The sequence below is a fragment of the Trichechus manatus genome, unplaced genomic scaffold (assembly GCF_000243295.1).
Source record: "Trichechus manatus latirostris isolate Lorelei unplaced genomic scaffold, TriManLat1.0 scaffold00034, whole genome shotgun sequence".
Classification (NCBI taxonomy): Eukaryota; Metazoa; Chordata; class Mammalia; order Sirenia; family Trichechidae; genus Trichechus; species Trichechus manatus.
Genome location: NW_004443970.1, coordinates 14872682 through 14890705, shown reverse-complemented (window position 1 = coordinate 14890705; position 18024 = coordinate 14872682). Strand labels below are relative to the sequence as shown.

At 36.9% G+C, this 18024-nt stretch overlaps 1 protein-coding gene across 7 annotated transcripts in view; it reads right to left on the bottom strand.

The window, feature by feature from the left end:
* KCNIP4 (potassium voltage-gated channel interacting protein 4) overlaps positions 1-18024 on the bottom strand; it is a 1128609-nt gene that overhangs the window by 62585 nt on the left and 1048000 nt on the right. The window contains exon 3 of one of the 7 annotated variants that reach the window (XM_012555192.2): positions 17958-17969. The exons of the other annotated variants lie outside the window; for them this stretch is intronic. Coding sequence (XP_012410646.1) covers positions 17958-17969 — 12 coding nt within the window. The remainder of the gene's footprint in view (positions 1-17957; positions 17970-18024) is intronic. 7 annotated transcript variants of the gene reach the window in all.

Here is an 18024-nt window from a genome sequence, read left to right as displayed (position 1 = left end):
TCTACATTCTACCTTGGTGAGTAGTGTCTGGGGTCTTAAAAGCCTGTGAGCAGCCATCTGAGATACTCCACTGGTCTCATCCCTTCCGGAGCAAGGGAGAATGAAGAGAACAGGATACGAGGAAAAGATTAGTCTGAAGGACTAGTTGTCCACAGCTATCAAGGCCTCCACGGGCCTGAGTCCAGTACAGCTAGATGGTGCCCGGCTACCACCAGTGACTGCTCTGACCAGGATCACAACAGAGGGTTCTGGACAGAGCTGGAGAAGGATGTAGAGCATAATTCTCACTCACACACACACAAAAAAGACCAGATTTACTGGTCTAATGGAGAGCGGAGAAACCCCGAGAGTATGGCCCCTAGACACCCTTTTAGCTCAGTGGTGAAGTCACTCCCGAGGTTCACTGTTCAGCCTGGGAGTGGACAGCCCCATAAAACTAAATGAGACTAACGAGGTACAGGAGTCCAGTGACAAGGGCCAGAAGGCAGAAGGGGACAAGGAAGCTGGTGATAGGGAATCAAGGTTGAGTCAAGGATATTGTTGATGTGTTGTGAGACTGTTAACCATTGTTATAGGGCAACATTTGTAGTAACTGTTAAATGAGAAACTATTTTGTTCTGTAAGCCTTCATCTTAAGTGAGATAAACAGCACAATTGGAAGAGCGTAGTCAATGTCACTGAACTGTGCATGTAGAAATTTTTGAAACGGTGTATCTTTGGCTATGTGTATTTTCACCAAAAAAAAGGTTGAGAAGTTTGAGGGTTGATATGTTGTGGGGTTGTTAACCAATGTCATAAAACAACTTGTGCTACTGTTTCATGAGAAACTATTTGTTCTGTAAGCCTTCACCTGAAGTACAATAAAAAATAAATTAAAAAATGTGTCATACTGTAATTTATGATTTCAGGAGATGAGCCGTTTTAGGTAATGATGGGGTCCAAGTAATGCCTATCAGAGTGGACATTTGAAGTGGAGTGGAAATAAAACATAATGGCATTTAAAAAATCAAGAAACTGAAGTGCGGGTGGGTGGCTGCCATGTCAGTTTCAAGAATGTTGTCTTGTGTTGAGCACAAGAGAGTGGCTCTGGAGGTGACAACATGAGATAATCTGATTCTGGCCCTCTGGGGCTCTGCTCAGCTCTCTGCTTTAGGAAGTGCTAATCCCCCATTCCACGAGATACTAGTGAGGCTGTCAATGTCAATACCAGTGTCCACTATTCCCTCTGGGCATAGGGCTAGGTCAATGAGGCAGGCTTGGCCAAGAACAATTCTCCATTGATTGGGGTGTGCCATGTGATGAAAGCCAGATCAGGCCTGGAAAAGGGAAAGAAAACATCCAGATTGTATTATTGGAACTTGATGCAGCCGTCCTCAATGCTACTCCTATCTCCTCCAGTTACGTGTACACAATAAAAAAAACTTTTTTAACTTAAGATAATTTGAATTCGGTTTTGCACTTCAAAATGTCCTAGTTTATGCAAGGATGACATCCCCCTCCCCACCTTTTTGTTCTTTACAAGACGGCTACAAAGAAATCAACGTAGTGCCCTGTTTCTTGTTGTTGATATGTTTTGGTGCTTCAGGAGATACAACCAGAGGAATAAGGAGGAGTTCAAATTTTTCTCAGTTATTGTTTCAGTTTCTGACCCTGGGCACAAAAAGCAATATATTAGTTTATCAGATACAAGTTATCTTCACAACCAGAAGCATCTGAGCTTACAGCATTGTTTCAAAGGCCAGAGGGAAGCTGAAATTGCACAAAAGACCCATGAAACCTAAATTAATCTGAAAGAACATTCGAAATCTCAAGAAATTTTAATTTCTCAGATTTTCTTACTCATTGAAATTAAATCTATTCAACAAATCTCTATTGAACCCCTACTGTCAGCCAAGCATAAATAAATGAATAAGATGAACAATTTGAACTGACTTCCAGATGCAATCCAATGAACTTCTTTGAGAAGCAAAGGGTGGTAGAACACTGAACTAAGCGACCCGAGGTCTACCATTAGCTAGGTGTATGGCAATATAGTCCGTCAATATGAATTCAGAATTATATAAAATGAGGTTCTGTACAATTAAAACTCAGATACCTCTTAATTTCTTACATTACCTACTAAGCAAATAGTATGAGTACTATTATTTAGAAACCAAAAATGATTCATTCCATCAACTTTTTTTTTTTTTTTTTTAGCTCCTAACTATAGTCAGGAGTCATTGAGTGGTGCAAATTGTTAACATACTCAGCTGCTAATCGAAAGGTTGGATGTTAGAATTCACCCAGAGATGTCTTGGAAGAAAGGTCTGGTGATCTACTTCTGAAAAAGACCAGTCATTGAAAACTCTGTGTTGTACAGTTCTACTATGACACACATAGGGTGTCCATGAGTCAGCGTACTCTCCAGGGCGACTGGTAACCATAAAGTCAGGACTGGACCAGGTATTGAGAATACAGCGTTCAGCAAGGCAAACCCTGTTCCTGCCCCTTTGTCCCTTGGTGCACAATGGGGGAAGTCTTGGATGCAAGGTAGAGATTAATCACCTTACTACCTTTTTTAGTAGGTGATGAAATTCACATTCAAATCCTCGTGTCCTACAGCAGTACACAGCCATCTCTCCTAAATGGTCTCATTATTTTTATGTTTGTCAACACTGAATTGAATTCCTACTTCCCATCCCATCTGAGGTTCAAATAATTGATAATTGATCTCGGAACATTTGTTTGAGTTGGAAAAGCTCATCTCATTCAATTGCCTCATTTTCATATGGGGAAACTGAGACCAGATGTTACACAATCTGCTTAAAGTCATATCTTGACAGAGCAAGACTAAAACCCACTTAGAACTCTCAATAGGGTTTGTTTCATTATATCAATCCTGATGTGGAAGACAGAAATCAATGAAGAAATATGAGGTTATCAGGTTTAAAATTCTCTTCCTTCTTCATCAGACAACCTTGTCAAGATGGGAAATAACATTATTTGTGTTCGTGGTTATTAGACTATTTGAGTAGCCAAATTTAGGATGAGTTATTTTACAAGATTGGGACTCTCACACTCAAAGCACTTTCAGTTATTACAGAAATTTCCTCTTCTTTCTTCCTTTTTTCCATTTTTCCTACTTTCTTGGCTTCTTTTCATTTATTCTCTTATTCCACAAACAACTGTTTATTCCACACAAATTTACTGAATTTGTAGGACATATGTGCTGGGCACAAGTTTTATAGCTAAGAGTAAGGCACATTCCCTGTTCTTAATGCCCTCACAAACCAGTGGAGAGGAAAAATACGTAAACTGTTGTAAAACCATGTCATATATGTGGTTATGGTTGTCACATGGAAGGATTGTTCACTCCTTACTGGGGAAGGGGGACTTCAGAGCCTGAAGACTTGTTAGGAACTTACCAGATTGTGAAATAAGGGAAGAGCATTTCAGGATAAGAAACTTTTTTCTTTCGAGTTGCCATTGAGTTGATTTGGATTTGTGGAAACCGCATGTGTGTCAGCGTAGAACCTCTACAAGGTTTTTAGGAGCTGATTTTTCGGAAGTAGATCATATGGTCTTTCTTCTAAGGAGCCTCTGGGTGGACTTGAACTGCCAACCTTTTGGTTAGCAGTCCAGTGCTCAACCATTTGCACAACCCAGGGACTCCAGATGAGGAATTAATAGCTGCAAAGGTAAACAGGTTTTCCTGCAAATCTATTTTTCCCCCTAGAATTTGGGAATCTATGCCATTAGCAAGAGATATAGCTTGGCAGAGTGGAAACACTATTGCACTACTCTCTTAACATCTGTTTTTCAGCTATAAGGATAGGCTAATAAAACATCTTACATCTACAGAGAATTAGGATGGGGAGGTGCATAAGACAGGGAGAAAGGGTGAGGCAAGTATCAGCCAATGAGGATTGAGAGAGTGTCAGCCAATGAGGATGGAGAGAGTATCAGCTAATGAGGACACAGGTAGGACCAACACCTGGCTGTGAAAATGCACACAGCATCTTCTACAGATTACCAACTAACACTTCTTTTATTCGCATTTTTGTTACTGCACGCTTCTCTGACCACTGCTGCCAGTCTTGGGAATGGATTTATGATTCATTCACTTCTCAAGCAGCTAAGCAAACCACTTTGTTGTTGTTGACAGGTGCCATTGAGTCATTCCAACACATAGTGACCCTATGTGCAACAGAAGGAAACACTGCCGAGTCTTGTGCCATCATCACAATCATTGCTATGTTTGAGTCCATTGTTACAGCCACTGAGTCAATCCATCTCATCGAGGGTCTTCCTGTTTTTTTGCTAACCCTCTACTCTACCAAGCATGATGTCCTTCTTCAGGAAATGGTCCCTCTTGATAACATGTGAAAGTACATGAGATGAAGTCTCACCGTTCTCACTTTTAAGGAGCATTCTGGCTGTACTTTTCCCAAGACAGGTTAGTTCGTTCTTCTGGCAGTCCATGACATATTTAATATTCTTTACCAACACCATTATTTAAATGCATCAATTCATCATCCAGCTTTCACATGCATATGAGGTGATTGAAAATACCATGATTTGGGTCATGCACGCCTTAGTCCTCAGGTGACATCTTTGCTTTTTAAGCTTTAAAGTGGTTTTTTGCAGCTTATTTTCCCAATGCAACACATCATTTGATTTCTTGACTGCTGCTCCTATGGGTGTTGATTGTGGACCCAAATAAAATGAAATCCTTGACAACTTCAAACTTTTCTCCATTTATCATGATGTTGCTTATTGGTCCGGTTGTGAGGATTTTTGTTTTCTTTATGTTGAGGCGTAATCCATAATGAAGACTGTAGTCTTTTATCTTCATCAGTAAGTGCTCCAAGTCCTCTTCACTTTCAGCAAGCAAGGTTGTGTCATGTGCATATTGCAGGTTGTTAATGCGTCTTTCTCCAATACTGATGCTCTGTTCTTCTTCATATACTCCAGCTTCTTGGATTATTTGCTTAGCATACAGATTGAGTAAGTACGGTGAAAGGATACAACGCTGACCCACACCTTACCTAATTTTAAACCATTGCAGCATTCCCTTGTTCTGTTAGAACAACTGCCTCTAGGTCTATGTACAAGTTCCTCATGAGAAGAATTAAATGTTCTGGAATCCCCATTCTTCAAAATGTTATTCATAATTTGTTATGGTCCACACAGTCGAATGCCTTTGCATTGTCAATGAAACACAGGTAAACATCTTTCTGATATTCTCTGCTTTTAGCTAAGATCCATCTGACATTAGCAATGATATCCCTTGCTCCATGTCCTCTTCTCAATCTGACTTGAATTTCTGGCAGTGCCCTGTGGATGTACTGCTGCAATCATTTTTGAATTCTACAGGCAAAATAGTGAATGGTGCAGGAAGCACCAAAAGAAGACAGATAAAATACACAGAGTTACTATACCAAAAAGAAATGGTCAAAATTCATCCATTTCAGGAGACAGCACGTGATCAAGAACCTATGGTATTGAAGGAAGAAGTCCAAGCTGCGCTAAAAGCATTGGCAAAAAAAAAAAAAAAGGCTCCAGGAAGTGATAGAATACCAATTGAGATGTTTCAATAAATGGATATAATGCTGGAAGTGTTCACCTGTCTATGCCAAGAAATTTGGAAGACAGTTATCTGGCTGACTAGAAGAGATCCATATTTACGCCCATTCCAAAGAAAGATGATCCAAAAGAATGCAGCAATTATTGAACAGTGTCATCAATATTATACGCATGTAAAATTTTTCTGAAAAAACCACTTAGGAAACTGGTATTAACGTCCCCAGATGGACTAGCAACACTTCCCAAAAACAATTATCTGTAGAGGTGGGGCCAAGATGGTAGAATAGTCATCTTTCTGTGGTCCTTCTTACAACAATGACCCAAAAAACAAGTGAATCGATCATATAAAACAATCTAGGAGCCCTGAACATCAAAGGTAAGGTTGAGGAATTGAGTTGAGTAGCTGGGGGAAGGAAAGATGTTCTGGAAGCAGCGAGGAGTTGCCAGACCTGAACTGGCAGGAGACAGCACCCTTCAGGCCGGATAGGCTGGTGTGCACCATGAGGCAAGCAATGGCATGTGGGAAGCATTTTGCACATCGGGAGAGAAAGAGAGGCAGAGAGTCTATTCATGCCTCCTGAACCAGTGAAAAGCGGTGCTCAATAGGCAAAAGATAAGTACGTGTCTGACCTACCACATGGATCAAAAAACACTCCTTTTGGGAAAAACCTCTCTCCCATTTACCTGCCCACTTCCTGCTCTGCACCAGGTCCCAGGCTGGCTTCAGTGATTGCTGATTCCCTGGGCCAGAAGTAAGACCTGTCATGTGTCCTGAGCCATTCTCCCTGCCTTGGAGAGGGAACAAATTAACAAATAGGAAAAAATAATTTGCTGGCTCCCCTAAGCTGGGAACTCAGGGTTGGCACAGCTCCTTTGCCTAGGCACAGGCATAAGGGGTCCATGGACTTTGAATGTCTTTCACCCCTGCATAGACCTATGTGGGCCCATTTCAACAGTGTAGGCTCTTATTACCACAGTACAACAGGGTATATACCCAAAGCCTAAATTCAACTGTGTCAGCTGTACTGTGAAGTGGCCGGTTCGTGACATTTATCACTGCTCTGCTCATTAAGCAGGGTCCTCACCTACATACGTTAGGGGCCTGAGGACTGGTGGCTCCACCCACACCACCTAGCCACCCAAGACAGGGGTCCAAGAATAAGCAGTGCACCCCAGTCCTTATAGCCAACAGGACTGGGTGTTCATAGTCTGGCTGCAAAACATACTCACATATGTGATCCTGGGAACAGGTACACGCTTTCCACCCAAACACTCAAGGGCAGCCATCAGCCCCCTGCTTTGCTCAGTGCATGAACCCCTGCTGCAGCCAGATACCTGTGCCTACACCAATCACCTCTGTCTGTCTAGGACTGTAGGTGAGAGCCTGCACCACACACTTGGTGATGGACTACCTGGACACCTGAGCTGAATCCATACAAGAAAAGTAAATGGACTCCTGGGCTCACATACCTAGTAACAGATCTAACCACGTGGTGACAGGATGTTAGAGCTTCGAAGGTGCCAAAAATCAAACTAGCCTATCTGGGCATATCAAAACAAAACAAGAAGCTGAGACACAGTAAGCAAACATAAAATAAATAAATATAATAACTATTGATGTCTTGGAGACAACAGTGAATATCAAATCACATAAAGAGGCAGACCATGATGGCCTCAACAAGCTCCCAAAACAAAGAATCAAGAGATTTTTCTGGAGGAAGATAATTTCTTGGAATTATCAGAGGTAGAATACAAAAGATTAACATACAGAACTCTTCAAGATATCAGGAAGGAGATCATGCAAAATGCAGAACAAGCCAAGGAACACAGAGACAAAGCAATAGAGGAACTTAAGATTATAGAAGAGCATAACGGCAAATTTAACAGGCTGCAAGAATCCATAGAGAGACAGAAATCAGAAATCCAGAAAATTAACAACAAAATTTCAGAATTAGACAACTCAATAGGAAGTCGTAGGAGCAGAATTGAGGCAATAGAAGTCAGAATTAGTGAGAATGAAGATAAAGTAGTTGACACCAACTTATTTGAGGAAAAATCAGATAAAAGAATTAAAAATTCTTTAGCTACCCTAAGAATTATGTGGGACTCTATCAAGAGGAATAACCTATGAGTGATTGGAGTACCAGAACGAGGTGGGATAACAGAAAATACAGACAGAATTGTTGAAGATTTGTTTACAGAAAACTTCCCTGATATTGTGAAAGATGAGAAGATATCTATCCAAGATGGTCATCAAACCCAACATAAGGTAAATCCCAAAAGAAAGTCACCAAGACATATTAGCTTCAAACTTGCCAAAATCAAAGATAAAGAGAGAATTTTAAGAGTGGCTAGGGATGAACAAAACATCATCTACAAAGGAGAGTCAAAAAGACTAAGCTCGGACTACTCAGCAGAAACCATGCAGGCAAGAAGGCAATGGCATAACATATATAAAGAACTGAAGGAAAAAAACTGCAAGCCAAGAATTATATATATCCAGCAAAACTGTCTCTCAAATATGATGGTGAAATTAGGGCTTTTCCAGATAAATAGGTTTAGGGAATTTGCAAAAACCAAACCAAAATTACAAGAAATACTAAAGGGAGTCTTCCAGTTAGAAAATCAGTAACATCAGATAACAACCCAAGACTAGAACAACCAGATATCAACCCAGATAGGGAAGTCACAAAATCAATCAAAGCTAACACATTGAAAATAGGGAAACAGAGACATCAATTTGTGAAAGATGACAACATTAAAACAAAAAGGAGGGACTAAAAAATGTAGTCATAGATCTTTCATATGGAGAGGAAGTCAAGGCAATAAAAGAAAAAAAAGATTGGTTTCAACTTAGAAAGATAGGGGTAAATATTAAAGTAGCCACAAAGGAAACTAACAATCATACACATCAAAATAAAAAACAAGGAAAATATAAAGACTCAGCAAATACAAAATCAACAATGAAAAAGATGAAAAGAAAATACATAAAGAAAAACGACTCAGCACAGAAACTGTCAACAATACACAAAAAAAAGACATCAAAATGACAGCACTAAACTCATACTTATCAATAATTACACTGATGGTAAATGGACTAAATGCACCAATAAAGAGACAGAGAGTGGCAGAATGGATAAAAAAAATGATTCATCTATATGTTGCCTACAAGAGACACACCTTAGACTTAAAGACACAAACAAACTAAAACTCAAAGGATGGAAAAAAATATATCAAGCAAACAACACTCAAAACAGAGCAGGAGTGGCAATATTAATCTCTGCAAAAATAGACTTTAAAGTAAAATCCACCAGAAAGGATAAGGAAGGACACTATATAATGATTAAAGGATCAATACACCAGGAGGACATAACTATAATAAATATTTACACACCCAATGACAGGGTTCCAAAATATATAAAACAAACTCTAACAGTATTGAAAAGAGAGATAAACAGCTCCACAATAATAGGAGACACCACTTTCGGTGAAGGGCAGAACATCTAGAAAGAAGCTCAATAAAGACACAGAAGATCTAAATACTACAATCAGCCAACTTCATCTCATAGATGTATTCAGAACACTCTGCCCAACAGCAACCAAGTATATTTTCTTTTCCAATGCACATGGAACATTCTCCAGAATAGATCACATATTAGGCTGTAAAGCAAGCCTTAACAGAATCCAAAGCATCGAAATATTACAAAGCATCTTTTCTGACCATAAAGCCATAAAAGTAGAAATCAATAACGGAAAAAAAATCAAACACATGGAAACTGCACAACACCTTGCTAAAAAACTACTGGGTTATAGAAGAAATTAAGGATAGGATAAAGAAATTCACAGAATCAAATAAGAATGAAAACACATCCTACCAGAACCTTTGGGACACAGCAAAAGCAGTGCTCAGAGGTCAGTGTATAGCAATAAATGCACACATCCAAAAAGAAGAAAAGGCCAAAATCAAAACGTTAACCCTACAACATGAACAAGTAGAAAGACAGCAGCAAAAGAAGCCCTTGGGCAGCAGAAGAGAGGAAATAATAATAATTAGAGCAGAATTAAATGAAATAGAGAATAGAAAAACAATTGAAAGAGTTAACAAGACCAAAAGCTGATTCTTTGAAAAGATCAACAAAATTGATAAACCACTGGCCAAGATGACAAAATAAAAACAGGAGAGGAAGCAAATAAGCCATATAAGAAATGAGATGGGTGATACCACAACAGACCTAACTGAAATTAAAAGAATCATAACAGAATACTATGAAAAATTGTACTCTAACAGATTTGAAAACCTGGAGGAAATTGATGAATTTCTAGAAACTCACTACCTACCTAAACTAACACAAACAGAGGTAGAACAACTAAATAAACCTATAACAAAAGAAGGGATTGGAAAGGTAATTAAAAAACTCCCAACAAAAAAAAGCCCTGGCCCTGACAGTTTCACTGGAGAATTCTACCAAACTTTCAGAGAAGAGTTAACACCACTGCTACTAAAGGTATCTCAGATAATAGAAAAGGCTTGAATACTCCTAAACTTATTCTATGAAGCCAGTGTAACCCTAATACCAAAACCAGGTGAAGATACCACAAAAAAAGAAAATTACAGACCAAAAACAATTATCTGGGTTGATTGGTCTGATATAGCTGGTAATTAATTCAAACAATTGGAAGTTGATTTGATAACACATACAATTCTCAAGATAGCCTAGTTCTAAGTAGAGAGAGACAATTTCAGAGCACATTGGGGGCAATATATTTTAAATTTACTTAATCTGACTTTTGGATAAGTTCAATAAAAAAATGGTAAGACATTGGCTGGTCTTTCAGAAAAAAAAAACCACAGCAAAAGGTATGGATTTTATTATGTGGCTTTTAAGAAGTAATTATCAATTTTTCATTTTCTTCATTATACTCTCCTATATGTTTTCATCTTTCTTCAATGTGTCATGAGTCATGGCTGGTTTTGTAGTTAGAAAGGGATGAAAACTTTATCATAAAAAGAATAAAATCATCACTACCATCAAAAAACTTACTGAGAGTCCATCCTGTTCCTTTACGAAAATTGAAAACAAAAAACAAAAGATCATATCTGCTCATGCTCATCTAGAATTTACACTACAGGTACCCAGTATTTATGGTTGATGGCAATTTTTTGCAAGTGTATTTTTCTTTTAGACTTTGGGGATATAGTGAGTGGGTTGCAATAAGAGATACCCTTTGGTGGAGAAGAAACACTATTAGACTGCGAGTCAGGGGGCCTGAATTATAGTTATTTATCTTTCTCTTAGAGTCCTAGGTGGTGCAAATGGTTAATGCACTCACTGCTAACGGAAAGGTTGGTAGTTTGAGTCCACCCAGAGGTGCCTTGGAAGAAAGGCCTGGCAATTTACTTCCAAAAATCTGCCATTGAAAACCCTGTGGAACACAGTTCTACTCTACTCATGGGATGGCCATGAGTTGGAATTAAGTCAATTAACTCAAACTGGTGTGATATATATATATCTTATCTACTCTATGATCTTGGGCAATCCCCCTACAATTTTAGCGTCTATTTTCTCAAGGTAAGTTGAGGCTATAAAATATTATCCATCTATTAGACAGGGTGACTGGAAAGAAATATGAATATTTTATAAGCTATATGATGCTATATCCATGTATGTTGTTTCTTAAGGGCAATTTTTCATAGTCACAAATGCTGCTTAGAGATTTAACATAGGGAGTCTGTATAGAGAATTGCTTATTGTGCAATTGGCACAAGACTCTTTTTAAAATGTTAACTTATAGGTGTTGAGTTTAAATACCTGTAACTGGAAAGGGTCACACTGTAATATCTCCCATATTTTATATCTGGAAAGACAGTCTTCATGTTTCATAATAATAATGGTATTTACATCTATAACATCCCTTTCAGATGCCTATGTCTCCCAAAAGATTTGCTACCAGCAGTTTATCTTTTAGAAAGATTTATTCAGATGGAAATTGTTTATTTGAGCACTTTGGAGTTGCTCTTTGAGAGCACTGTATAAGAGTATTAAATGCTTTATTACATTTTTGATGCTTTTTAAAGATTTTCTGCTTGCAATTTAATTTTCTTTTTATAATTCTTCTCCTGCTCTTCTTATATTGACTTTATGTTGTTGCACCATTAAAGGAGTGATCAATGACGACCCTTTTGGAATGAAGCTAGATAAGTATATGTCTATATATGCAGGCATTTTTTTCAATGCAGTAACTTTTAGTCTAAGACTATTATGTAGTGTTTAATTTGCTACCCAAATTCTAATTGTTATTGAATCAATAATCAGTGTTTACAGTTTTAAAAACATTTGAATGATTTCTGAGCATTTAAGTCATTAGTAGTTTGATGGATGTTGGCTATAATTCACCTTTAAGATTACCATGTTAAAACTGTTTTTATGGATTGAATTGTGTCCCCTAAAAATGTATGTCAACTTGGCTAGGCCATGATTCCCAGTATTGTGTCATTGTTCACCATTTTGTGATCTGATATGATTATCTTATGTGTTGTAAATCCTAACCTCTATGATGTTAATGAGGCATGATTAGAGGCAGTGACGTTAATGAGGCAGGACTCAATCTACAAGATTGGGTTCTGTTTTAAGTCAATCTCTTTTGAGATATAAAAGAGAAGTGAGCAGAGAGACAGGGGAATTCATACCACCAAGAAAGTAGTGTCAGGAACAGAGCGCATCCTTTGGAACCAGGGTACCTGTGCTGAGAAGCTCCTACATCAGGGGAAGATTGATGACAAGGACCTCCCTCCAACAGCAACAGAGACAGAAAGCTTTCCCCTGGAGCTGGTGCCCTGAATTTGGACATCTAACCTCCTAAACTATGAGAGAATAAATTTGTTAAAGCCATCCACTTGTGGTATTTCTGTTATAGCAGCACTAGATAACTAAAACAACTGTTTAAGGATCTGTTACTTTGTTACGAGAATAATTTGTTTTTAATGGAAACTCTCACTTGCAACTATTTTTTTCTAAAAAGTATCTGGGTCTTCTTTGTAAGATAACTGAATGTCTAATTACATTTTCAAATTCAATAAGCTTTACTACTTGTTTATGTCTTAAAGTGAGCTATTCTGTAAAGTGATAATTCTTTTTTTCCTCTTGTTTATAGAGATTTTCTATAAATTTTCTTCCACGGTTTTTTTTCTTCCTTTAATATGTTTCACTTGGTATTGTGATAGCTCATTTACTGGTATATATAGTTCACTGGATTGTAAACTCCATTGGGGAAGGGACTGTTTGCATACTGTGTTCATGTCTATATTCATGCATTTAGCATAGTGTCTAAAAAATAACAGAAGCATAGTAAGTATATGCTTATTGAATTCATGAATAAACTATAAACTACAAGAGACTAGGGAACAGATTTACATCTAAGTACATGAAAATGCAATTGCGTGACTGGAAAAGTTATGTTAAAAGCAAAACACTGAAGTACATCCGACAGAATATTTAAAAATATATCTGGGATATATAGCAATTGCCATATTTCTATAGAATGGGGAAAACCTTGGATTCTAATCAGCAAACTACATGTTTCACCAAAAGGAGCAGAATTTAGTCTACCTACGGTTGTAGTACTCTACTCATTTGTTAGTTTGTCAAATTTGGTGGCTTGCATGTTGCTATGATGCTGGAGGCTATGCTACTGGTATTTCAAATACCAGCAGGGTAATTTATAGTGGACATGTTTCAGTAAAACTTTCAGACTAAGACAGACTAGGAAGAAAAGCCTAGTGATCTACTTCCAAAAATTAGTCAATGAAAACATGGATAACAACAGAATATTGTTTGATATAATGCTGGAAGATGAGCCTCTTAAATCAGAAATCACTTACAATGTGAGCTGCCTACTTAAAGTAGAGTAGACCTCATGAAGCCAATGGAGTAAAGCTTTCAAAGCCTTCATTTGCTGATATAGCAAGACTCAAAATGAGAAGTAACAGCTGCAGACATCCATTATCAATCAAAATGTAGAATGTACAAAGTATAAATCAAGGAAAATTGGAAGTTGTCAAAAATGAAATGGATCACTTGAAGACTGAGATCCTAGGTGTTACTGAGTTGAAGTGTACTGGTACTGGCCATTTTTAGTCCAACAATTATGTGGTCTACTACCCTGGGAACAAGAAATTGAAGAGGAACATGGTTGCAAAATGTTGTTAAAAACAACATTTTGAGATTTATCCTAAAGTACCACATGGTCTGTGATAGGTTAATTATCCATACACCTACAAGAAAGATCCGGTAATATAACTATTATCCAAATTTATGCACCAACCAGGAACATCAATGATGAAGAAATTTAAGATTTTATGAATTCCTATCATCTGAAATTGATCCAATATGCAATCAAGACACATTGATAATCACTGGTGATTGGAGTGTGAAAGCTGGAAACAAAAAAGAAGAATCAGTAATTGAAAAATACTGCTTTGGTGATAGAAATGATGCCAGAGATCATATGATAGAATTCTGCAAGACCAATGACTTACTTATTGGAAATACTTTTTAAAAACAACACAATCAATGACTACACATATTATTTTCACCAGACAGATTGCACAGAAATCAAATCAACTACAACTGTGGAAAAGTCAGTGGAAAAGCATAGTAACATCACTCAAGACATATCCCAGGGTTGACTGCAGAACCAACCGTGAATTGCTCGTATGCAAGTTCACTTTGATGATGAAGAAAATCAAGCTAGTCTATGAGAGCCAAACCACAATCTTAAATACATCCCACCTGAATTTAGAGACCATCTCAAGAATAGATTTAACACACTGAACACTAATGACTGAGAACCAGAGGAGTTGTGGGATGACATCAAGGACATCATACATGAAGAAAGTAAACATCAAAAAAAAAAAAAGACAGGAAAGAAGGAAAACCCAAAATGGATGTCAGAAAAACTTGTTCTTCAGTGCAGAGTAGCAAAAGAGAACAGATTTAGAAACCTTCCATGATGCGGATTGTCACAATAGCTGCAAAAATGGACTCAAACATACCAATGATTATGAGGATGGCACAGGACTAGGCAATTTTTTTTTTTTTTTTTCTGTTGAACATAATGTTGCCATGAGTCAGGGTTAACTCAATGGCAACAACATTGGGGCTGCCTTCTCTTTCTGCTCTTGGGCTCTAACATGACAGTTATGGGGAAGAGGCTGGGCTATCCTGCTAGGTCATGTGGTCTGGTTGGGCTTATTGCCCCACCTACTAATTACCAGGCATGTGAGTGAGATTATCTCAGATCACTCAGCTGCCAGCTGACTGTCAGATACATAAGCAAGTCCAGCAATGACTAACCAACAGAGAAAATCAGAGAGTTCATGCATACATTTAAAACAGCCAAATAAATATACAATTCAAGTCCCTAGGAGAGGCAGATGGGTGACAGAAAAATATTTGAAGAAATAATGGCTGAAATTTTTCCAAACTTCAGTTCTAAGAAGTCCAATGAACCCAAGTACAAGAAATTTGAAGCAAACTTCCCCAAGATACATCATAATAAAATTGCTTATTGTCAGTGATAAATAGAAAACCTTAAAAGCAGCCAGAGCAAAAAAGACCCTTTACGTACAAAGGAACAGCAATAGGAAAACAATGGATTTCTCATAATAAACAATGCAAGATAGAAAAGAATGGAACAAAATTGTTAAAATACTGGAAGAAAAAAAAGTCAACTTAGAAGTCTATATCCTGTGGAAGAAAAAAAAAGTTTAAAGATATTTTTAGACATCAAAAGCTGTACCTCATCAGAAGTAGACCTGTACTACAAGAAATGTTAAATTAAGTCATTCAAGAAGAAGGAAAATAATACCAATAGAAAACTAATTCTACACCACAGAGAACAATGAAAGTGGTGACTATATGAATAAATAGAAAGATTTTTTATTATTTAAATCTCTTCAAAAGATAATCAATTGTTTAAAGCAATAATAGTAACTATATATTTTGAAGTTTATACCATATATAGAAATAAAATGTATGAAAACACTAGCACAGGGGTCAGTACAGGAGAAATGGAAATATATTGTGGTAAGATTTTTTACTATATGTTAAGAAGTATAAGGTCACTTGATAGTAAATGTGATAACTTAAATAGGTATGCTACAAACCCTAAAGCAACTCTAATATAACATAATAAAACCTTAAAAAAAATCCAATAGGGGAGATAAAATGAAATAATAAAAATTGCTAAATTAATGCAAATACAAAGGGGCGGAGAAGGAAAGGAAGAACAGCTTGAGCAAAGAAAACAAATGACAAGTTGGTAGATTTAAACCCAATCATGTCAATAACTGTCTCATATGTAACTTTTGTAAACACTACAAAGAAAAATCAGTGGTTGTCAGATTTGTAAAAAAGGAAGATCCAAGTATATGCAGCCATCCGACTTTAAATATAAATGCACAAATAAATTAACAGTAACAGTATGGAAAAGTTTTACCCTGCTAGCACTAGTCAAAGAAAGTTGAAGTGGCTAATACTAGACAAAGTAGATTTCAGAGAAAAGAACATTGCCAGAATAAAGAGAGTCATTTTACAATGACAAAGGGGTTGACTCATCAATAGGGTATAGCAATCCTAAACAATTATGCACCTAGTAACAAAGCTTCAAAATATATAAAGCAAAATCTGATACTATTACAAGAAGAAATAGAAAAATTGAAATTATAGTAGCAGATATGAACACCTCTCTTAATGACTGATAGAAAACGCAGCAGAAATTCAGTAAGGATATAGAAGACTTAAAAAACACTATCAACCAACTTGGCCTAACTGACATTTACAGAACACTTTACCCAACAAAATAAAATATACATTCTTTTTAAATGCATACATAACATTTACAAAGAGAGATTATGTTCTGAGCCATAAAACAAGTCTCAATAAATTTAAAAGGAATTAAGTCATACAAAAACTATTGTGTGGCTACAGTGGAAATCAGCCAGAAAGTAATAATCAAAAGCTGTCTGGAAAATCAGCAAATATTTAGAAACTAAGTAATATGTTATTAAATATTTCATGTGTCTGAGAATAAAAGAAAATTAAAAAGCATTTTGAACTGAACGGGAAAACAAAAACACAACATATCATAATCTGTGGAATAGAGTTAAGCAGTACTTGGAGGAAAATTTGTAGCATTAAACATGTACATAAAAAAACAAATAAATGTATCAAACCAATGACCACAGTTTCCACCTAATAAAATAGAAAAATAAGAGCAAATTAGTCTTACTTTTAAGTAGAAGAAAAGAAATAATAAAGATCAGAGAGGAAAGCAATAATATGGGAAACAGAAAAACAAGACAAATATTAATAGGGAGAAGAGACAAGTTTCCTGTACAGAATTCCAATTAATTTATGTATATAATTCCCCCTCAAGGAGGTAGAATATAACTCCTCACCCCATAAATGTGGGATACACTTAATGACTTTCTTTCAAGAAGTATACTATAGAAAAAGGTGAAATAAAGTACTTATACTGTTACTGTCTGTAAACAAACCTGGCAAACGCTTCTTTAGCTAGGTTGTCAAGGTTAATATCAACAGTGATAAGTAAATTTGATAGCATGAATCCTGTATATGTTGTACTAAGAATGGCACTTTACCTCTGGGCTTTTTTGCCCAACAGAAACCCATAACTCCAGTCTAACCAAGAGAAAACCAGCCAAATTTCAAACTGAGAAATATCTGACCAGTACTCCTCAAAAGTGTCAAGGTTATCAAAAACAAGCAAAGTCTGAGAAACTGGCATAGCTAAGAGAATCCTCAGGTGACATGACATGACATTACATTAATTGTAATGTGACGTTCTAGGTGTGATCCTGGAACAGAAAAAGAATATTAGGACAAAACTAATGCAATCCTAATAAAATACAGAGTTAAGAATAATTGATTAATAATGGTTCATTAGGTGTGACAAATGTACCATAGTAATGTAAAATGCTAACATAGTGTAAACTGGGTGTAGAATATATGCGGACTCTGTGCACTATATTTAACTTTTAAAATATTATAAAACTAAATGTATTTAAAAAAAATCAATTGAACAAGACTTCTGGAAAGATGGCAGCATGAGCAGGTCTAAGATCTTAACTCTTCTCACATGAACACAAATAAAAGCAACTAGAAAATATGCACTCAATCCTGTAAGAACTCTGAAAAAGCATGCAAAGGATGGCAGCAAAGAGCCACAAACTGAAATAAGATAGAATGAGCCTTTAATGGTAGAAAAATCTCTTTTCTATTGTTCCCATCCCTCCCCCTCCCAGTACAGAAATTGAATGGCTATAGAGGAGCCCCAGTCAACCTACGGTTCTCCTGTGCACTAAGAATGACCTGGAACTCTAGCTTCAAAGTAAATAGGACAGATCCTACTAGCAGACCGTTCAGGGTTCATGTTCTG